Raw genomic sequence first — 25,031 nt, forward strand, 5'->3', positions numbered from 1 at the left:
TTTCTATAGAAGTCAATGGAGTTGTCATAGCAAAGTCTACATATTTGAGTTTTTTATTTGAACAAGTTTTCCTTATTACTAAATAATGACCATTCGGTATGCAATTTTTTTCCATTTAGAAAAACAAACTCACAATTCACAAACTCAAAAATTGATAAATAAGCCCTTAAATTTCACTGTGAACCCTGGAATCGACCATTGCCAACAGAAATAGTGTTATGCAGCCAGATTGCCATAATTTGCATCAAATGGTGTAGACTATTCAAGCCAATAGAAAAAAATTATGCGGCAGCAAAATGACAGTAAAAGTGGCCATGTAAAAAACAAGATAAGATTTGAAGGTTACACAGCATTCTTGATGCAAGCGCAGCTGTTAACACCAGAATTTTACAACAGACTCAGCAATCACCTAAAATGAATAGACGACTTGATAAATACATTGGATTTTACACAGCATTGCCTGGCATTTAGTGATGAGTGAAATTATTCACCAGGTTTTGCAAATTTTTGCTGTTTCATTAATTTTCCCAGATTCACTCATCATTAATGGCATTAAAATAGCCATGTGGTATATTTATTTACCACATTTATTTTATTTATTTTAACACAGCTTGATAAATAAGCCCCTACATCTTCCTGAGCCTTATGTGCAAACTAAGTTCTGTGGGGCAGGGCCTGAGCAATTATTGTTACAGTTCTGCACATAACTAGTAGAACTGAATGGAAATAAAGGTAATAGTAATATAAATCTTTAACTGGTCAGTATAATGTTCCTTCTAAGACACAAAGCTTATAACTGTCTAAAGATAGATTTATCATTAGGCTATTTGCCAACTAGATAATACACAATTTTATATGTATGTTTGTATGGTATTAATGCCCTCCAGTAACTGAAGCACAATGTTCCAGTGACCCCCTATGGCCAAAATGATCAGACTGCATTTTCTGTTGCTGTTATAGTATTAAATATGTCATCAGAGAAGCCATAGCCAGTAGAGACACTGCTGTGACTTGACGTGACAGTCCTACCTTAAACGTTATCGGGCAACTCACGTCTGATAAATGCGCCTGACAAATTTCCAAACAGACTGTCCAATTTCCTAATCTATGTTATCCTTCTCCATAGAACCAGCTCTTTTACCATATTAACCTCTCTCTTATAGGCTATAAATACACAGCAAGAATCTGCATTGTCAGGCTCCCGCTCTCTTTCAAAGAAGCGTATTTAAAATGGATTACTTCTGCTTCTTAGGCAGCCGATCAATACGGATGTGGTTGTGAATAAGTAGTGAGACGTCAGTGGACTGAGGGAGTTCTGCTCAGTGCCTCTCGAAAAAAATAATTAAAAATCAATGAGGTGTGCTGTCTATTAATACAGCTGCTGTGGGATTAAGAGACTAAAGAAGGGATTGCTCTACATTGCTACAAGTAAGGGGGATTACACCAATATAAAGCTGCACAGTATTACAGACTATAGAATCCCGAAAAGCTATAGCATGTTGAGCAGTCAGAGAACAATATGGGGCATGCCCTTGTACTTTACTATATACCTTTTTGACAGGAAGCTTGTTTCACCCTTTTATGGCCAAGGCATGAATAAGAATATTGTGATTTCAATAAAGAATATTCTATCATAGGAAAAAATTTGCCATAATGCCAAGTGCTTTAAAGTCACATAGTTTAGGGCCTAAAGGTTGGCAAACACTGTAAGATCTGCTCATTTGGTGAGGTCACCAAGCAAGGGGATCTTCTCCTGATATGCCCACCTACTGGTGGGCGAAATTAGGCTAATTCGATCGTTTGGCCCCAGGGCCAAATGTTGAGCATAGGTGCTGTCGGTTCGGAGACTGCATCAACAAGCCCTAAGCAATTGGCATAATGGGTCCCATACCTGTACAAGAAACTGTTTTATTTATAAAATGTAAATCATTATAAAATATCTGAATTATTTGGTAAAAATTGAGCCTAGGGAAGATGGCCTTCCTGTAATAATGGATAATGGATTTCCAGATAATGAATTCCATATCAGAACCAGGAAACTGCAAACATTCATGTGTGGTTAGCACTGGTCAATAATATAACAAGGTGTGCAGGTCTTTTACAATATTTCTAAAATTGTCAAATAATATAGCACTTTCTCTATGTATTAGCTTTTTTATGGGTCTTTAAGACATGTTATGGACCTAATTGTACACATCGAGCCATGGAATGTTTAGATTGATCTTCTGCTCTATCGAGAAAATGGGGGTTTTCTGCTTTTAGAAAAGATCTATACCCTAATTGCTCTATGTGCTAGTTTCAATTAAGTCAAGTTAAGACAGATGCAAATTGTTGATGGATTTTTGTTAACGCTAAGATCCTACTGAGTGCAGTTGCCCTACTACAGCCTGTCAATGAATCAATTCAGGCACTAGATTTACACATGTTTTATAGGCTGCAGGGGTTTATAAAGGAGGTCTTCAACACCAGCTTGACCAGTTTGAGTACAAGGGCAAATCATCCATATAACTAAGAATTCATTAATATATTAATTATACTAGTTAATATTTTTACTTGAAAGAGTAAGTTATAGAGCATAACGTTAGATACAATATATTTAGAATTATTTTTAAGTGTAGACATATGGCAAAGCCCTGATTTATATAAATGATGCAAATTTTTAAAAAGCAGAGCAGATACAAGAAATTTCTTTTTTTTGCTAAGTCATCGTTCCCTCACCCCCCCCACCTCAGTTTCTCCTTCACAACCATAACATAAGCTGTGAAACTTCTTTAAAACTAATGCTTGATAGCTGTGCTTTAGCATTCATTTTCTGTTATTTGATCACCCCATACTCCACCAAATGTCCCTCTACCCCTGCACCTAAGCCCATTTTTTTATATTTAATAATTCTATTGCCACACCTTCATCCTACCCCTGCGGCCTTGGGATAATCTCCAGTTTCACCACCTCTTTGAAAACTAACTTGCTGCTTTATTTTCACGTGCAGGTGGTAATGAAGCAGGAGTGGAACTAAAATGAAGAGATTTGTGGGATTTTATGAAAGTGGTGCAAAAAGGAGGAAGGGAGTAAAAGTAGAGGGGAAAAAGTAAACACAAAGTAAGGAAAAGAAATTTAAGAGACAAAGGGATGTAAGGGATAGAAATGAAGTGAAATTGTGACAGGTAGAGAACAGACGATTGTAAGGAAAATGGGATTTGGACTACAAATTGTTATGGAGAGGTGAGCAGAGGGACAGGTGGCACTGGGCCAGAATGGAATGGAAAGGATGGCCATTTAAATTGCATAAAGTGATGGAAAAGGAGTTTAACAGAGGAGAAGAATGGTTTTTGTCAGAAGTGAGGTATTATAGCTATTTAACAAAAAGAGATGCACAGATACAGCACCCCTCCTGCTCTTATTCCCCCAATGCCCCCAGTGCACAGCAAATTTTGAATTAAGACAATCCTTCACAAATAAATACATTTCAGATCTTAACCTTACCAGCAAGGTCATTTGACTGGTTGAAACAAAATCCTATAGATTATGATTTAAAAGGTAATGTATTGCAAATATCTCTTTCTTTTGAAACAATATCGTATTTAATAAACCCCAACATCTTTGAAATATATTTCTTTCAGTTTGTTCGATCGGACCGTTCGCGTTTTCTGCGACTTTTTCGTTCCTTGCATTTTAGCGCGACTTTTTTGTACTGAGCGTAAAAAAAACACGACACAATCGTATTGTCGCAATGAGTACGAAAGTTTCGGATTCATTCAAGCTTTGGTATCATGACTTTCCTTGGTCCAAGTTGGAGCTGCAGAGTGCCATTGAGTCCTATGTGAGGTTTCCAAATCATGCACAGAAGGATCAAAGTTGGAAAGGTTTTCCTGCATTTTACGATCGTTCGGATACGAAAATTTCGTGACTTTCGTATCGTATGGCTTTACATTGGGGTGATACAGCAGTAATATTGAATTCTCCCACAGAAATAAAGAACAATTGTTTCCTAATGTATATCATGTGAACCATATTATTTTTATTTCCTATTTTATTTACTATAAATGCAGAACTAGTAATGCAGTAATTACTTGGAAACCTTTATAATAACTCCATGGAAACAGTTCTAATGCCTCATTGTACATTCACTCTTACAAATATGACATGTCAAGAGCTTTCTGTTTTCAAAAACATTTACACCAGGGATTGGGTAACACCCCTCCCCGAAATGTTGTAATTGGTGTGAATTGTGTTATGCTAAAACTTATGGAATAAATAATCACTTTTCACTTACAAGTGGATTAAATAGTAAATAAAGAAACTGTGCAACAATTCACCCAAATCCTTATAGAGATCATTTAAACAAATACGTGTTAGTATACTCATATCTAGCCAGGGGCTATCATTTACACACAAGCAAAACAGATAGCAAAGTTTAACCCACATCTAGATATTATGGGTAGTTACATGTAAATATTGTTTATGCTTTATCCAGATATTTTTATCCCAAATCAAAAGTGTTCAAATGTATGAGCCCCAGTTACAACTTGTGGATACACAGTGTATAATGTTAGAAGAAAACTAAAAGGTAAAACATAATAATGATTCCATTATAAAGTATGTTGTTAAATGGGTAATTTACAAGAGGTGCACCTTGGAACAGTAGAATGCGTATGTAAATGTCGCCCTTGTGCCTCAGGCTCGGATACAATACTTTTATGCCAACTGATTTGTGGTTATAACAATAAATAAACAGGTCTAAAGTTTCATCTTACGAACAAGTCGCTTTAGTTTCATAAGACCTAATTATCACCACTATCTGTTTCCTCTTCTACTATCTGTATCTCTCTTCTTCCACTACTCTAACAAAAGTCATTAATCCCCTAACAAAGCACAATGAACTCACCTATGGATTAATCAGCATGGGACTGTTCAGCAGCTATCCAGGTTGAGTTTATTATTGGAATTGGCTAATTATTTGCTTATGTGATATTGGTTCATAACTGGTGCATCTGTCATTCTGGCAACCAGAGACTAACCCACTTTTAGTCAGACAATATATTCTCTAAAATAGCTCTGTAAACTGCTACATTGTGCTTTATGATTGCTGATCTCCAATCTTCTATTAGGCTCCCTTCATTGTTATTAATACACAACAAAGAGGGGCTATCTATTTTTTTTTGCATAATAAATTTCTATTAAGCACATATAAGGGAAAAAAATTATAGAACAAATGAAAGCAAGGAAAGGAGGATAAAAAGGGAAAAAAGGAGGGGGAGTTGGTACAGCTTCCAAAAATAATAATACATAAAACATCTATAATTGCAAATTATTATTGCAAAGGAAAAGGGGAATGTGGAACTACAATGTTCCCACTTAAAAGTTCCCACTATGATCCTATAACCAATAAGGGTAAACCACATGAACTATAGAAAAGAAAAAGAAGACAGATGACCCACTTTTGTTTTTAGACCTATATACACCTTCCCTTGATACTCAAGAAGAGATTTTTATATTTTTACATGCCTACCTAACCAGTTTGTTTGGCCTTAGGGTCGAACACTCTAATTGCAATGATGGGAATAGGAGCCATCGGACAGCATCAATGGGCCAATCTTTGATCCGATGGAAAACTCAATCCTCCCCGATAGACATCTGACCAATTTTCAGCCAGATATCAGTCAGGTAGGCCTATTGGAGGGCCCCATACACGGCCACCTTAAAGGACATGTAAACCCCACACACAAAAATATAATCAGTGAACAGCCTTTTTGAAACCTTTCAATAATTTAAAACAAGGCTGCAGCGCCCTTATAAATAATTTTCTTAAAGATTTAGACTTAGACTGATAGTGACCTACGTATCCTGAATAAAGAAATAGATGCAGAGGAGCTCGCCTTTACTCTCAAAAAAATGCTGAATGGTTTTCCATACAAATATTATAAGCTTTATCACCATATACTGTCACCCTACCTATTACAACTATTTAACCAATTCATGCAGGGCACACCACTTCCAAATACTTCCTTAATGTCCCATCTTTTGCTATCGTTAAAGGAAGGCAAGGACCCTACCCAATGCACAAATTATAGGCCAATTGCTCTCTTAAATTCTGACCTTGAGCTTTTTTTAAAAAAATCTTAGCTAACCGTTTAGCCCCAATTTTACTAAAGCTCATACATAGAGACCGGGTTGGGTTGGTCCAGGGCTGCCAAGCAGGTGATAATACTAGACGGGTAATCAATCTTATTGAAATACTCCAGAGGCAGAAAACCCTGTCTCTAATTTTAAGTCTTGATGCTGAAAAGGCCTTTGATAAACTAAATTGGCCCTATCTATTTACACTATTAAAACACTTAAATCTTACAGGCCCCTAACTTTCTGCTCTAAATCTTTATAGCATCCCCACAATTTATCTAAAACTACCAGGCCAATCTGGAAAACCTATATCAATATCTAATGGAACTCACCAAGGCTGCCAATATCACCTCTTCTATATGCCTTAAGCATAGAACCACTTGCGGCGGCCATTAGACCCCACCCTGACATTAAAGAGGTTTTAGAAAACTCAGGTCACTACAAAGTGGCCCTGTTTGTTGATGATGTTTTATTGACCTTAACCAACCCATTGATCTCAATTCCAAACTAACTCAATATAGTGCGTTCCCTCCTAAAACATTAGAGATCCTTAAAGGACAAGGAAAGGCTAAGTCACTTGGGGGTGCCAAAATGTTAGGCACCCCCAAGTGACTTTAATCGCTTACCTTGCATCCCGGGCTGGTGCCCCTGTTAGGAGAAAACAGCACCAGCCCGGGGTACCTGGAGCGAGCGCTTCCTCCTTCCTGCTTCGTTTTGCAAGGACTACACGACAGGCGCATGCGCAGTAGCGTGAAATGCCGACTTCTCTGTTAAAGTTTGGCTTTTTCACTCTACTGTGCATGCGCCCGCGAGCGATACAGGAAGGAGGAAGCGCTGCAGGTACCCCGGGCTGGTGCTGTTCTCTCTGTACAGGGCCACCAGCCCGGGGTAAAAGGTAAGTGATTTAAGTCACTTGGGGTGCCTAACATTTTGGCACCCCCAAGTGACTTTGCCTTTCCTTCTCTTTTAAAATAAACTTCAACTATAAATGGAAAACAGATTGAATCACTTATTTAAGAACCCATATCCCTGCAGCCTATGACCGGATATCTGACCTTAATTTCAAAGCTCTTTTACATAAAACCAAAACTAATCTCTCAGAATGGGCTAAGTACAAATTTGCACACTGTCAAAGATATGCTAGAACCCCGGAACCATACAGTACTACCATTCCAGAGACAAAGCCCCACAAGTCAACCTCAAACAATTCGAGTATTTCCAACTCCAGCACTTTCTACAACCATACGCCACATCAGCAAAGACTAACCACCCAACGATATTTGAAATAACAGCAAAAAAAGGCCTCCCACAAAAAGGCTTGATTTCTATTCTCTATAACATCCTCATGATCCCACCAGATAGCTCACAAAATCAGCATAAATATATGGACAAATGGGATACAATTCTTCCCCAACCATTATCCGAAACAGATTGGACAAATATTTGGGACAATGCAAGGAAAATGGCTACATGCGTTAGACAAAAAGAACACATATATAAAATTCTGATGTTCTGGTACCACACTCCAGAATAACTGCACAAGCTCTTTCTGGATCACGCCTTAACCTGCTGGAGAAATTGTGGAATGCAGGCATCCCTGCAACCATTTTCTGGGACTGTCCTATAATCCAATCTACCTGGAAAGAAGTAGCAAACCTTTTATTCTGCGGTGTGGTCCCTCTAGACCCTTCCATAATGCTACTAGGGAAGACATTCCTGAAAATGTGCAACAGCGGACAGGCCCTGATCAATCAAGTACTTACAGCTACCAGACTGGCTATCGCAGCCAAATGGAAAACATCTGTAGCACCCACCATGCCGAGATAATGAACCGGGTAAACTCTAACAGGAAATTTGAATACGGGATAGCTGCTCTCCATAACAATATTCCTCAATATCTTAATGTCTGAGATCTCTGGGAACTGCGGGGCCCAGCCACTTCATTAAGTGTAAATTGGAGACACCCGCCTATCGCCTCTGGTCGCCACTCATTATCTAATTTACTTTCTCTGTTGATCCTTTGCCTCCAACATCTCTCTCAGTTTCCCCATACACTTATGATTTAGCATCCACCACTCACATGTACGTTTAAATTCCAATTTTAACCAATTTGTTAGTTACTATTATAGTTTCTTTATCCTTCAAGGTTATACTACTATTGCCTTCTATAATTTGATTTTCATGATCACATTCCTCTCCACGTTAGGATTGGTAAGACTTTGATAGTTAAAGATATAAAGCACACAATCTATCATTCGAAGCAATGTTTTATTTTTCTTTTCCACTAGATGACTGATACTCAATATACGCTTTCATATTGCATTGTATTAAGCTTGATTTCTTCTGATTTTTTTTTTTCTGTATAAACAAAAAATAAAATATAAGTTACAAAAAAAAATCACGCAGGATTCCTTCTCCTCCTCTAACTCACTTCCCCCCTCCCTTAGGAATTGACTTTGGCTCTGGCTTACTGAACATGCTCAGTTCTTCTCAACTCAGGTTACCAAACACACCCTCCAGTCTAGCCAATGAAGAGATCATACAGGAAGCCCTGAAGCTATAAACGCAGGGGCTGCATCACAAGGGATCCGAATGACCAGCAGCCAGATTACACTGCTTTATGTTTAAAGATTGGCAAATCAGATGCAGCTGTGATTGGGTGAGAAGCAATAAGTTAAGGAGGGGAAAAGCTGGGCTGGGGGTGGAGATGTCACAAGAGAAGCAGTTCACTTCCTTTTTCCTGAACAGGTAGAAACACCCCACCCACCCTCCCATTATTTTTGCATATTTTGTAAAATGCCAGGATATTCTCTTCTTTATGCTCTCATATTATCTATTAATAACAGAATGTGAATGTTTTCCTATATGCCCTGTTATATTGTGGTTTCGGTAACATTATACAGTATGAATGTGAGAGTCTGCATGGTATTATTTATGTTAAATGAAAGTCCAATCCTTGATCCAGGGAATTTTCCGATAGCCAGAGGGGTCAGGAAGGAATTTTTTCCCTCTTGAGGCATAATTGGCACAGGCTTCAGGCTGGGTTTTTTGCCTTCCTCTGGATCAAAACAGTGGCTATATGGTAATGTATTTTAAGTTGTATCTGTCACAGCAGCGGTAGGACCTTGCCAGAGTACTGCACAGGAAATTTTAGAAGAGGGAGAAAGGAGCTTCTCTCCTTTGACTGCACGGTGGGTTGATTGATACAGACGCTACTACTGCTTGTGCTAGGTGACAGCCTGCTTGGATTTCCTATCATCGAGGCACTGCAGATTCTGGACTGGCAGCAGGGCTGCCGAACTTCTCTCATGGTGGGAGATGCAGCTCCTGCTGGTAGCAGAGTTTGGGGCCATCCTCTCTGCAGCCTAATACTCAGTGGTGGATATAATAACATAGTGCTGATCTCAAGTCTTCAGTAAGGGACAGCAGAGCATAGTAGCGTTCTCTTATGGAATTCTGGCTTTGAATATTGCCTTGGGGTGAGGCTGGCAAGGTCCTATTTATTTGATAAAATGTAAATAAATGCTGTGGCCTCTTTTTACCCATTTCTGGCTCCTGGTGTTTTATTAAGGTATGCAACAATGGGGTTCAGAGGGATGGTTGAAAGCGAAGGGCAATTGAGGAGTCCCCTTGTCATGCTGGTTTCCATAGAAACTCTGCTCTAGCTGTGAACTCTGCTGGAGAAACTTGATTTTTCTCCTAACCTTATGTCCTGAGCTCAGCTTAACCATCACAGGGCACAATCCAAGCAGGACTTTTTTTTAATCAAAATACGTTATGCCTGTGTAAGCCTGTATTCTAAATTGCATGAATTTTACAGTGCACATGTGCTGTTTGCAGATGCAAATGTCACTTATGAAGTTATAGAGAAAAATGGCTGCCGACTGAAAGCTGCTATTTGATTTAGGAAAATGTGATGGTACTGGTGAACAGAGGGGATATATGCAGTAAAAATTATGGGGGTAGGGATAGGGTGGGCTGATGTGCCCAACTTATATGCATGGTAGGAAAACGTAGGATTTACAGGTCCTTTAAAACATCATGTAACTTTGAGATCTATTCGGACATAAATAATTTAAGGCAGAATAGTCTATGACCTGCTGCCCCCAGTGTTTATAAACAAACTATTTATAATAATGGCCTAGGTCTGTCTATGTACTCTCAAATCCCAACGGACCTATTTCACCAACAACATAATTGTTTCTTTCTAACCAATGTGTTGTATAATTAAACAGTAATCCCACAGAAATAAACAGGCACCATCTCTCTCATTAGCAGGACACAGCACATTGCTATGAGCTTAACAGCCCTAATAAAGGAAACAGTTCACTAATGAGCTGCTGTGACACCTTTAATTCAATGCCTCACAAATGCACACTAACTTGTTAAGCACTTTACTGCTGCCAGGCATTCACAACAATTCATTCAAGGGAAATATCTGTCTTTCTTCTGTGGTGCTAAAACAGGCAAAATATATCCATCTGAGTAAACAAAACACAAAGGTTATTTAAAAAGCTGCAAAGGTTATTAAAAAGGCAAACATAAGGCATTAATCAGTTAATATAAGACAGAACCTGACTTACAGTTTGCTTTTGTTTAAATTTAGTTCTTGTAACTTTTAAGTAAACAAAAATAAAAAAATCAAAATGATTTCTTTTGCTATAGCCTCAGTTTCCAAAAACTGCATTTTCTTTAATTAAAGGGGCTGCTATATGGATACAAACCCACCAAACTGTAGTGGAGTTTAAACAAACATATTTCCGAATTTGTGAACTAATTTCAGAATATTTTAAGTTGTGTCTGTTTGCACCCTCATCTTAACATCTTAGCTTATTTACTAACACAGGGTAAATTTGCCTGGTGCAGTAACCCATTGCAACCAATCAAAGTTCCAGAATGGAGCTCAAGGACCTGCCCTTTTACTATAAATACAGCAATGCATTTATGATGGGTGGGTCAGGGCCAGAACATCAAAATGACACACAAATTAAGGAGTGCCAAAAAGTACAAGGTGCAGCAGAGCCCTGCACTTACCATCTGTCCATGACACAGCAATCCTGCTGTTTTGATTTATTAGATGAATAGAAAGATGGCCATAACATGTATGAACTCTCATACGGTATCCGTCTGTTCGACCTGCATGATCAGTGGGATATGGCACGGGGAAACACATTTACAGTGTATATGGCTGCCTTATGATAACAACACATTTTAATGAATAAAGCATTATTATGTCGTTCCTTTCTATGTATATTGTGATTCTACTTTCCCTAAGCATCTCTTCAGTGTACAAATATGCCAACTTTGCCAAACTTTCATGAGTGAGATCTTCCATAATCCATACCCTTCCCTTTATCACATAGTTACATAGTTAATTGTGGTTGAAAACAGAAAACTATCCATCAAGATCAACCCTTCCATTAGACCCCTTACTAAAACTTGCAGAGAGGGAGTTCCACAGCTTTATTACTTTTGCACAGCTTCAGTTTTTCTGAATGGGTGGCCTACTATTTTCTATGTGAACAAAGATCCCACACTACCCATTTATAATAGCATTTAATATCCTGATAAAAAGCACCAATTTTTCCTTATGAATTAGCATATTTGTATTGCATTTCAGTAATGCCCCTTTTGAATGATGGGAACCAACGCTGCATTGCATATTTTAGATGAGGCCTTACCAGTGCTTTAAAAGGGGAAGAATCATTCTCTTCTATGTTTAAGCTATACCCCTTCTAATGCAAGACAGTACCATGCTGGCCCTTCCTACTATAGTCTTCCATTGTTTGCTACAACTAAGTTTATAAGTTCTTCATCAAGTATTCACCTGTCTTGTTCCCATTAAGCTTAGCCTGCAAATATTTGCATAACCTTACATTTCCACCGTGAAAGGTAACACATCTTGGATAAGTTCAATTGTGCATCCCAGCGCACTGCAGGTCACCACTACCCCCCAGTAAAATATCCTTCAACCAGTTCTTTATCCATGTACCAATAGCATCACTAAACAAAATGACTGGTAGCATGTGGGATCATAATCTGACATACCTTCAACGACTGATACTCGTTTCTTGTATAGTACCAAGAAAGATACATCTTTCCCAGTTTAAAAGAGTGTGTGCTGCTTTCAGCAGGAAAAGTGTTAACACAGTTAATTTACTACAAAACAAGGATCTAAATACTTAGTGTTAAGCACAGCGGAATTAGATTTATTGTGTGTATACTGCAGTCGTTGGATAAGTAGCTTTCCAAAATCAATATTTAATTAGCTACCATACTGTTTTATTACAGGCGCCACTGAGAATCGCAGAGTATTTTCCCTGCTGCCTTCCCAAGACGCAGCTTTGGTTTCTCGGGAAACAGGCTCTGGCACACCGGGATTTCACAGTGGGGGCTGGACTCCCCTATCTCCAACAAGACAGAGATGTCACATTGTTTGCATTTGATGTGAACTTGTAAACAAATCCCAGCTTGTAGCTTTTATTGTAGTGTAATGAGAGAACAGTAAAGCTTTGGCAACCCTCAGCAAAGAGGCTAGACAGTTGCTTAGCCAGCCGGGTGCGAGTTTGTATTGTAGCGTTCCTCTTCAGATATTGTGTAAGAATCACATTATCTTAATTCATACTTGTTGGATCCAGGCTTTGAAAAAAATGCTACAAACACAAATTCAAAAAGGTAGACACAGAGTAATGATACGCTAAGCTGATCTTGTGTAGCTGCAGTTTCCTAGGTATTATAGTGCCCAAAATATTTATCATTGCTTGCACTGTTTCTCTGGATGCCTTTGAGAACATTCTGAGAAATGTTTTCCAATTATATCTAAACATCATCACAATCAGCTATGCGTATAATCAGATTTTGGCCAAAAAAAGTAGAGGTGAAACTGTCAGAATTGTTATGTACAATTATAGAGATGTTGTCATCATAGTCATTATGCTATCGTGTGGAAGTGTCTATGATATTCTTGCAACTGTTTTGTATAAATGTCTTTTCTTCTTTTCTGGCAAAAAACTGCAGTCCTGTTTTGCTTTAAAAAGGGAATTCTAGATATTACTTAGGATCATTGTGATTTAGTAGCCACAAGGTAGGATCTCTACGGCTTGTCTAACTATAGAGTTCTATTGCAGTGCCATACCCCCATCTTACATGCCTCAAAATATCACTATAAATCATACCAGAAGTTAACTCAAAGGGGAAAAACCCTTTTAAGGTATGGTGATATAAATTATGGAAACACCAAGGTCCCAAGCATTCTGAATAACAAATCCTATACCTGCTTTTCCTTTTAAAAAGTCCCCATGGTTTAGCCTATCAGACACAGACACACAGATTCTGGAATTGAGCTTGGAACAAGAAAATATTTGGTTGCATTGAGATATCTATAAACACATTTCTGTCCATGATATTTTTACTGCAATCTGGAATACTGAATATTGAGAAAGGAATTGCAGATACCGGCAGAGGCAGGGCAGTCGTTGTATGCAATGCTGTTTCATGGTTCTATAGAATCGGTTGCTGGCACCTTATAGATAAATTAAATAAATTGAAAGATCATTTACCCACTTGGCAAACTGTTGTCGTGGCCCATATGTGCCACCTGTCACTCATTTCCTATATGAAATGTAACAGACGGAGAGCCATCAGTTTGCCATGCTTATAACATCCTTCAGCCTCTTGCTTAATAATGGCAGAGACTGTAAGCTAAGAGCCTTTTGATCTTCCAAAGAGATACTATGGAGTCAGTTGCACATCAAGGGATATTAAATGAAATACAGTATGAATGACTTTCCGCTACATTCCTTGCTGTTTACATTATAAACATAAAACAGAAAACATCATTGGGGACCAGATCTTTTCAGAACATTTATCTCTCAGAAGGAAACACCAGTGTAAAAACTGCCTTTTTTTTCAAGCACACAACTATAAAAGCAGCAAAAGGGTATTGATATTCTAAATAATTCCTTTTCCCCTCGGTGACCTTTTATTTTGTGAATATTCAGGGTTTGGTTTGAAGTGTTAAAAAATGCTTACTACTTGAAGGACCAGTAAAACGAGCAAATAGAAATGCATTGAAAGCATTTACATTTTAAAATTCACTTAGTCCGCGCTTTTGAAAATTTGTCACCATTGCTAGAAAGCGTGACATTTGTATATGGAAACACCAATACGTTTTCTGAATTATAAAAAATGGCTCAACACAGCAGCGTGGACGGCCAACACAACATATTTTAAAGTTTCGTTTTTTTAGTGTCAGTATTACACCTATGGGCAATTTTCACCTTGCTCCCTTTTTGTAAATAAGCCAAAATATTTTATCCCTATTTGGCTGAAAGAGCAGCTGTGTAGCAAGGGTTCATACCTGCATGATGTTTATTTAATAAACTGTGTCTTGGCTTCTGTCTCAATGAAGATTTGTGCTTACCTTTGCTATCTGGACGCACCAGTTAAGAAGGAGTTGTGACCCGATGTTATCCTTATGTTCATGCACATAGTCCAACAGGCATCCATGGGGCATTAGCTGTGTAACAAGTTGAATTGTGGGACTTAAAGACACGCCCAGAAGTCGAACCAGGTGTGGATGGTCCATGCTGGCCATAATCAAAGCCTCCTGCAAAAACCACAAAGCATCCATTAAATTATTACCAACAAACGTAAAAAACCTAAATTGGATTATCTCATATTTCCAGGCTGGCCATGACAATGTATTATACACACTTGTTAACATTGGGAAAGTGTTGTGCTATGCCATCTTCCACCTATGCCAAGTGGCAGTTGTTCATGTGTACATAAGGCACCCACGCTCTTTAGATGCTAACAACTGAAGTTAAAAATGATGCACCGAGTTACACTTTTAGCAAGACAGTGCTATTTATGAATGGATTATTAAATAGAGTGGGATATTTCATACTATTTACACCAATTTATACATTTAAAAAAAAAAAACAGCTTAGATTTAGGCCAGTACAGTAACTATTTCTGCTGTGTAGCAAAGTGTGGTTGAAGAGAAGCGCTTGGCAGAAAATTGCTCAACATTTGCATAATAGTTCTGGTTTTGAATAAGAAAAGCTGAAAAAGTCTTAATTACTGGTTTCATTTCTGATTTTTTTCTCTTTGGAAGGAAAGAGCAGATGTCCCAGCTCTGTATTCTTGTTGGCATAATCATATATTCAGAGAAGAACAAATTTATATACATATATTTGATGGTGCTGAATTGCTAGAAAGCAATCCAAAAACTTGTAAGATTATACAAATCTTGGAGATGTGCTGAGTTGTACAATAGTGTAACACATGCGCCCCTTGCCAAGTTTCACACAAACACACAAAATAGGGCTTGATGAATCTTAGATGTGTTTACTTTAGAAAGAAATCTGGTGGACCAATAAAAAAATACATATACATATGCACGGGTCACTCAGGAGCCAGCAACATGCATAGAGTTAGTAATTGCAGTTAGTAATTGCAGGCCCATGTAGTTACACTGTGAGTAGAGATTGGGCAGCTGTGCTTTCTTATTATTGGATAACGTGAATCGTAAAACTGAACCTTTTGTCACAAATGCACTTGGGTCTCCAAAAATATTCAGTTGAAACATCCTTATCATCATTTGACTAAGGCCTTGTATATATTGGCGTAATATTGGTTTACATAAAAAATCAGACACAGATATTCTAAAGGGCACAGAATAGTCTTATCGAAGAACTTTCATTATACATCATAGCGTGAATGGACAAGTTTACATTATGATAGTTGACAAAGCTAAACAACTTGCTGAATACAGTATAAATGCAGGGGCTTCTGCTGCAAAATATTTGAAGAACCAACATTTGAGGCAACAGCACCAGACTTGATCACTCAAACCACAAGAAGGCTCATTTGTGAACCCAAGTGCAACATGCAAAGTGCCAAAAGTGTGCAATGGGCCATTGTTTGTACTTTTCATGCTGCATTTGGGTGTGCTGATATAGCTGCATAGCCACAGAACTGTATATCATTCAGACCTGCAGCTCCGTTCACAAACACAGCACTGATTGCGTGTAAGCGCCCATGTTTGCTCCTTAGTGCACTTGCATCCCCAGGGGTTATGAGAAATACAGTATGCTATGTCTTCAGTAAGAATACAGAAATATATCCTTTTTTTTCTTTCATGTCATCAGATATAACACAGCATTAGCTAAACCTGTGGAAAAATAACAGACTATAAAAGTAAATTCTGTGATGATAGGCATCCCTTTAAAATGTAGATCCAATTTTTCCCATGTCAAATTCATTCAAGATTTTATCAAATATAAACATAAGCAGTAAAATAAAATCAGATAAAATCAAAGTAAGACTTTTACAACACAGTAATATATAACTCTCTTGGAGTGTAGACTGGTCAATGAAATGTTGTCACCAGTGCATTAGAAGGAGCACCAATCAATCATTTCAATACATCCAATGTCATTAGAAGACCATTTCAATCGTTCATAATAAGACACACTCACTGTTGACACTTGACTTCATTAGAAGTCAGTCTCAGTCACTCATTTCATTAACTGCCAGCCAGTCATTAAGAGATAGTATGATTAATTCAAAGGCAATGATATTCATTAATGATTCATTAATGACTCATTTTCTTGGTTTGGGTGTTATAGAACTTAGATGTTATTTCACTAATCTTTAGTTCCTAAAGCACCTACAGATCCAAATACAGAGCAACCCATAAAGTGACATAACCAAGTGACTATGGCCTGTTGCATAGATCCTTAAAACTATTCATGTGACACATCAACCACCACTTCTATAAAACATAGATAACTTGGTTCTTCTGTGTGGATAAAAGAATCTAAAACTATTTTGTGGCCAAATGGGCAGTACGGTGGTGCAGCTGTTAGCACTGTGGTTTTCAGTTTGATTCCTGGACGGTTCCTGATAATACTGACCTACAGTGTCTGGATATGATAGGGTCTTACACTGTAAGCTCCACTGGGGCAGGTACTGATTTCAATGATGCAGAGTTTGGTATGTTGGTACTAGCTAATTTTTTCACCAGGCACGGATTCATGGCGAAATTCCACATTCTGACATTGGAATTTTTTTTTGTTAAACTGCAGCAAAAATTTGCTGCTACAAAAATTCCACAGAGAAAAAATGCCTATTGACTTTAATGTAAGAAAAAATTGTCAAGCAGTAGAGGTGAGAAAGAACATCCATTGACTTTGAAATGCATTTGGCGTGAAAAAAAAGTTGTGCGAATAAGAGAAAATTGTCGCATGTAAAAAAAATTGTCACCTGTTGACTTCATTACACTTTGCAAATTTTTGCTGTTTTGCAAATGTTTTGGCAAGGCGAAACGGGACATATCCACCCAACACTAGTTGGTACGATACAAAAAAAGGATAGTAATTATAGTGACCAACTGAGGGTAAAATACTTACCATAAACAATTAGCTGTAAACGTGGTGAAATTGCAGAAAATTCAATGGCAATAAAATCAGGTTTATTTTTTATAAGCATAAGTATGACTTAATTGAAGCAAGACCATCCAAGACAAATATGACATAATAGAAGTAAGACCACCCAGCACTATTAAAGCAGTAAACAAAGTATAGTATAGGGGAGAAACAATATCTCCAAAGGTTGCCCTTTAATGCCTGCTTGAGTGCCAAGCCCTGCATTGGCATAGTTTATGGTTTAACTAAACAAACATAATATAGGAAAGCAATGATCTTGGTGAAGCAGTCAAATTCTTCATGTGCTTCTAAAAAGGTTACAGAAGAGAATTATTCCCCCAAACACTTCCAACATTATTTATATTATTTTTTAACCACCAGTGGGCATGCTTTGTGCCTGATTATTAGGGGGTAGAAATGATTGCTTGAAGTGTCCGTTTTCCCACAGCTCCCTGAGACTGACAAGACTTACTCACAATGATCCGAAGCAGAGAACCGATTAAAAGGACACCCCATGTGGGATCTCTTTTTAAGCGAGGTTCTGAGCCCACACAGTGCCAAGTCATTAACTAACCCCTGGGGGATTCTTTACAGCTTGAAGTATATGATATTTCCATTAACACCTTCCCCTTGTATTAGCAATGAAACCGCTGGCACTAGCAAATGGCAGAATATAATGGCTGCGTCCTTCACTGTGCTGGTCTAGAAGATCTGTGAGTTATGAAATAGTGTGCTGATGTTGATGTTTAAATGTCCATAGAATTGCATTCAAGGCCAAGTTATTAAGCCACAATATGAGATTTTCTACAGTACAACTTGTTGACTGTTACGTAAAAGGATTGTTACTTTTCATGTTGAAAATTAAATAACATTATTCAGTAAACCAAAAAAATTCAGACAACTAAATTATGTTTGTGATAGATTATGCTACAACAAAACATGACATTTACTATTTCCATTTTTAATAGATTCCCTGTCATAAAAAAAACCTACACTAACTTCTAAAAATACCAGAGGCAGAGAAATATGGGCCTGTTGCAGCCAGGAACATAAAATTAGACTTAAACAGAGGACTACCAAACCTTTGATGTAGACCAATTAAGCAGAATTATAGGAAAATATAGACAATTGTTAAGATTACTATTTTGGTGTTACATCTGCTTGATAAATTCCCTTGCATACTTTTTTCCAGCCCAAAGGGAGATCAGTAGTATGTTCATTTATCGGTAATGTCTCACTTGCACATCTCCAGCTGCTGTAGGGCTACAATTCCCAGAATCCCTTCTCTAGCTTAGGTGATTGGTTATACTGAGAGCTGTATCTCAACAACAATTGCTTACCCTTAGTTAACAGCTGAGACCTGTGGATACCTGGTACGTTTTAGAAGGTGTAACAAGCTGTTAAATAATATGGACTAGTTAAAAGCCAGGAATGTAACATTAAAGCAGCATATGAATCTGGTACTGTTTATGAATATGCTTTCCTAATGTTGTATTTTTATCGTACAGGTATACAGTATAAGATAGGATCTGTTATCCAGAAAGTATAGGGGAGCAAATTATTCCCTTTTTTTTTTAAACAATTACATTTTATTTATCTTACTTATTTCCAGCATTTATTTAGCACCACACATTTCTGCAGTGCTTTACAGAGATTATTATAATATCAGTCCCTGCCCCAGTGGAGCTTACAATCCCTGTCACATTCACACATAGAAGGGACAATTTAACCTTCCTGTATGTTTTGTAGTGTGAGAGGAAAATCGGAGTACCCAGAGAAAACCCATGACATGGGGAGAACATTCAAAGATAAGTGCTAATGCCGGAATCAATCTCAGAACCCCAGCATTGCAAGGCAGACATGGTATTTTAATAGCAGAAAAATAGCATTGCATTTAACTAAGCTGCATGAATCTATATTGGTGGCAAAACAATCCCATTAGGTTTATTTGGTGTGAACCCTCAAAACAAATAAAACAATTGCTATTGAGCACTTTTGAAATTTGCATAGTTTTTTTAAATGTCTTTTTTAGTTTTTAAGATTTAAGAAATTACAGCTAATAAATTGAAACAACATTGTCCATTCTGGTCTGACACACGGGAGAAAAATTTAAGAGAGAAGTGCAACGTTTTCTAATGTTGCTCTGTTTACAAAAAAAACGAATTAATTTCAGATGGCCCTTCTTTCTAAGCATAACAACATCAGACCTCAGTTGGAATTTCTTCTGACCAGGCCCGGATTTGTGGTGAGGCCACAAAGGCCCGGGCCTAGGGCGGCAGAAATGTAGGGTGTGATTTTGCTCAATTAGAAAAAATATGTTTGGTGTAATGCTTACTACCAGCCACAAGAGGGTGTTAGAGGCAAAAGTGTATAAAATGGGGCCACACTCGGGGTCACTGTCTTTATGGGCGGGCAGCACCGCACACCGAGCTGGAAGAGGAGAAGTATGGACCAGAATAGAAGAAGAATAGAAGAAGGCAAGGATAGGTAAGGGGGAAGTGGAGTAGGCATGAGGTGTCTAAAACAGGTTTTGTAGCATGGGCCGCCTAGTGCTCCAATGAAGAGGGTAGCGGGAATAATTTTCCCAGTGGATCATCCACAAAATAGGGACCCAAGTGTACAGGAATAGGCTGGTGAGAGGGGTTTCATAGGCTTTGGATCAGAGGTCTGCCAGTGAGAAAAGGTCTGGTAGGAATAGCAAATTGTCACAGCAGGGAGTGTTGGATTGCTGAGACAGGTGAGGAAAAGGGATTCCCAGGGACTGGAGATGTGTGTGAGAACCCAACCTAGCCATCCTTTGGACAGTATATTCTTGTGTGATCAGTCTGCATTGAATGTTGTACTATTGTGTATGTATGCTTCTTTGAAAAACAACTGAATGCCGCTTGTTGCATGTTTGACTGAAGTTTCTGTGACCTTCATATGTGTAAGATGTGAACTGCTGGTTGCCCTCCCTACAAATATCTTGCAAACTACAAAAACAAATAATAATCATAATATTTACTGTAATTTGAAAAATTGCTTAGAAAAGCACTCAGCAATCTTTTAGCAATTTGTTTGGAGGCTGCTACATTTGTGCAGGGACATTTCTTTGCACAAAGGAAAATTGTTTGCATATTACACATATATTTTCTGTTAATGACTTTTATTACATTCCCACAGTAACTACAAACGGATGGTTTATCACCCTGGTTGATATTCAGATCCATTAACAGACCTGCCAATCCCATAAGGGATGCAGCACAATTCAAACAGCTAATTTGGTCATATGAAACTTGCTACTAAGAAATATTGTGAACACTGTAGCATAAAGTAGCTGCCTAAGGGTACAGGAAATAAAGGTATATTTCTATTTTCATCCTTAGAATAAATATTGAGGAGATGAAGGTGTTGTGTGATGAACAGAATTCCCATCAATGATAATTTTATTAAACTCAATTTTCTAGCAGCATGAAATGCTATTCTGGCATAAACACTCCATTGGATATTGAAATTCCTCATTGCATGCTTGAAGCTTTATTAGGAAGAGCAGACCAGCAAAGAGCTACACTATATAATGGGAAGTTCTTAAGTATAGGCTTTCAATTTCTTATTGTACCATTCTGGCACTAATTGCTTTACTTACAAAGCTGTAATGTACTTACAGTTAGAGGTCTTTGTCTGTTTCATTGTGATGAATGTATCAAAGCTGGCCAGTAATTGTTTGCTGATTTATACATTCTCTTATTATCATTTTAATATGTGCCGCAAAATAAGTACTCATGACAGCAAACTTTAATTTCCTTTCCAGCTGGAAAGTCTCATATGAATATTAATCCTTTGGATGCCAGGGATGTCATCTCTAACAGTCTCTCTGGGAAGACGTTTAGTACTCACCAAGAGCTTCCTGAAGCTCCTGGGAAGTCTGCTAGGTCTACAGTATGTCCTGTGTGCAAGTTTTTGTTCTAAACCCCATATGTAATAAAAGTCACTGTGTTTGCCCAGGAGCAGTAACATACAGCATATATATTTAATAAGATATTTAAGATATTTGACCAGTAAATTCTACCTGCTGATTGGTTGGTAAGAATTAATGCTCCTGGGAAACCTTAGTGCCTTTTATTACAAAACCCCTGTAATTTTTAAAACCTTCAATATTTTTTAATCATACAGGTATAGGGTCTAGTATCCAGAGTGCTTGGTACCTGGGGTTTTCTGGATAAAGGGTCCTCCATAATCTGAGTCACTATTTCTTAAAGAGAATGTAAAGGCAAAATCTAAACTCAGTGTATATATAGCCTAAGATAGGACAGCATTATAAGACATTTTGTTCTAAAATATTTAAATGGAAAAGCAGTTAAAACAGGTTTAAACACAGCTAACTGGGGCCCTCAGTGTCTGCAGCCCAATCAGGAGCGCGTGTGTTTCACTTCCTTATCTAGAATGCTTGGTACCTGTTTTTTTCAGATAAAGGGTCTTTCCGTAATTTGGAAAACTATACCTTAAATCTACAAAAAATCATTCAAACATAAATGCTACCAATATGGATTCATGTAGCTTAGTTACTGGCAAGTACAGGGCACTGTTTTATTATTATAATAAAAAAAAAATTATTTGCTTAATGGGGTTGTTCACCGTTTTAGTATATTATAGAATGGGCAATTTTTGGCAACTTTTCATTTGGTCATCATAATTTATTTTCTATAGTTTTTAAATTATTAGTGTTCTTCTGACTCTTTCAAGCTTCCAAATGGGGGTCACTGACCCCAGCATCCAATAAACTATTGCTCTGTGAGGCTACAATTTTATTGTTATTGTCATTTTTTATTACTTTATTTTTCTATTCTGGTGCTTTCTTGTTCATATTCTAGTCTTTCATTCAAGCTACTGTGTGGTTGCTATGGTAATTTGGGCCCTAGCAACCTGATTGCTGCCAATATTCCAAACTGGAGAGCTGCTGAACAACATGCTAAACAATTCAAAAACTATAAATAACAAAAAATGAAGACCAATTGTAAATTCTCTCAGATTATCACCCTAATTCAACCCCTTTAATATGGAGTCTATGGGAGATGGCCTTTTTCCGTAATTCAGAACTTTCTGGATAATGATCCCCATACCTGTATTTCAAAAACAAACAAAAAGTAATAATGATATAAACTGGTATGAAGTATATGGAAATGACTAGAAAGCATAATGCTGCTTGACTCGAAGGGGCAAATGCATACATTTTACTATTTACTACTATTCAAACTGGAATTATAACTTCAAATCAAGTATTTATTAAGCTAAAAAAAATACTTGAAACATTTAAATGTACAACTGCATCTAAAAGCTCGCAAGGTCCTGTATTATCAGTTGTCATTGTCAGTGAACGCTGTCCTAAGCAAAATGTAAACCATTTATTTAATTCAAGGTATTCAAACTTTTTTTTACCATTATCCAATCCAGTTTTTTATATTCTGATTTTTTAATAAATAAGCAAAAATTGTAAGTAAAAGTACTCTGAAAGAGTAAATACAATGCTACAAAAGTAAACTACACAGCATAACCTGTAGTGTTATGATAAAGTTAGCTAAAAGGAGCTAAAAGCCTGCCATACAAAATTATTTTACACTTCTTTCAACTGGGGTTGCACTGAATCCATCCTTTGTAGATTCTGCCATTCTGGCAAACATCAAGCCATTCACATAAGACTTGGCTGAAAACCAAACTGAATCTAAGCCCAGATTTGCACATTGAAATTTGAGGAAAAAAAACTACATCTCTGAGCAAAAAGTTGCCCCATGTACAACAGAAGTCACGGCTTTAGCTATAAATATTGCATAAATATATAATTGCTTCACAGTCACAATATACAGATTTTTAAAGCAGATTCCTAGGGGTTATGTTGGGTGAGGATATTAAAGGAGAAAGAAAGGTAAAAACTAAGTAAGCTTTATCAGAAAGTTCTATGTAAATACAGCCATAAGCACTCACAGAAACGCTGCACTGACTTCTCTGAAAAAAGATTTCTTGTGTCTGTAATTCCTGTGCCAGAGACACGCAGCTTTCTGCTTTCTGCTCTCTCCTGCTCCCCCCTCCCTCAAGAATGCTAAGAACTCTGGAAGCTGACTCTTAGAGGCAGATTTAACAAAACACGAGTTCGAATCCCGAATGGGAAAAATTCGGATTGGAAACGAAAATTTCTGAAGATCGCAAATATCCCGAAAATGCTTACGAAAAAATCGCATTAGTCACGATAATATCGTATTGGGGATCCGAAAGTCACAAAATGTCACAGCATGCTAACCTTTCCGATTTTTCCGTGCAAGCATACGAAAAAGACGCACGGGCGTCGAAAAAGTTGTGCAAGCTACAAAAAATTAGTCAGAAATATGCTTGGAATGTTCGAATGAGTGTCTTAGTAAATCTGCCCAATAGTCTAACTAACTGGGCATGTTCAGTTTGGTCTGCATGTCTGTGCAGGAGTGAGGCATTATGGGAACTTTCTTTACACAGCTCAGCATTTTTTCTTCCTGTTTGGCTTCTGATCATCTGAACAGGAGAAATATGGGGAGACTTAAGGGCACTATTGAGAGAACTGAAGGTATGCCTGCAGCTTGGGATTAACTCTTAACTCTACTAGCCTTTCCTTCTCATTTAAAAATGAATCTAAGAACTAGACAATTAAATAGGTCAATTAAATCATTAAGTTGAATCCTCATAGTGTCATGCACCCTATAGGACCAGCATAATATCACCATTGTATCAACTACTTAGGTTCTGTGGTTCCTGGTTCTCCTTTGCTCTATGCTGTGTCTTGTGTTTACTGGTAGGGATGTAGCGAACATCGCCAAAAATTTTCGCGGACCCGTTTGCGGACTTTCGGCAAAACTCGCGAATATTCGCGAACTTTGCGAACCCCATAGACTTCAATGGGAAGGCGAACTTTAAAACCTAGAAAAGCCATTTCTGGCCAGAAAACTGATTTTAAAGTTGTTTAAAGGGTGCCACGACCTGGACAGTGGCATGCAGGAGGGGGATCAAGCAAAAATTTCTCTGAAAAATACTTTGTAAAAATAACGCCAAAAAAAAACGCGGCGAACCCAAAATGGCGAACATCGCCAAAAGTTCGCGAATTTGCGGACTTGCGAACACCCGATGTTCGCGCGAATTAGTTCGCCGGCGAACAGTTCGCTACATCTCTATTTACTGGCAACATGCAGGGTGGCAAAATCAAAGGGACCCTAAAATAGACAGCTTTTTTTTTTTTCCTGTGTATGGCCACCTTAGGACTTTGAGGGGAAATAAACAATGAGGGAAGATTTGACATTGCATCATACAGTGCGTAACTGGTCAGTCTGTGACTGGGACTTTTTGTTTTTCCTCACTCTGCGGATTTTTTCTCTAGTTTCACAAAAAAATTTACAAATGGCAAAATGCGGCATTTCACAACGAATTCATATGAAAAAATGTGCTCATCACTAATTGTAACTGTATAAAAGTGAATATGGAAACTGT

At 37.8% G+C, this 25,031-nt stretch overlaps 1 protein-coding gene across 1 annotated transcript in view; it reads right to left on the minus strand.

Annotated features, from left to right (window-relative positions):
* Nucleotides 1-25,031, minus strand: part of erbb4 (erb-b2 receptor tyrosine kinase 4) — a 501,591-nt gene that overhangs the window by 44,320 nt on the left and 432,240 nt on the right. Inside the window, exon 20 of the mRNA XM_031892892.1 lies at nt 14,540-14,725. Within this exon, the coding sequence (XP_031748752.1) occupies nt 14,540-14,725 (186 nt within the window). The remainder of the gene's footprint in view (nt 1-14,539; nt 14,726-25,031) is intronic.

Source organism: Xenopus tropicalis, chromosome 9, assembly GCF_000004195.4.
Source record: "Xenopus tropicalis strain Nigerian chromosome 9, UCB_Xtro_10.0, whole genome shotgun sequence".
Lineage (NCBI taxonomy): Eukaryota > Metazoa > Chordata > Amphibia > Anura > Pipidae > Xenopus > Xenopus tropicalis.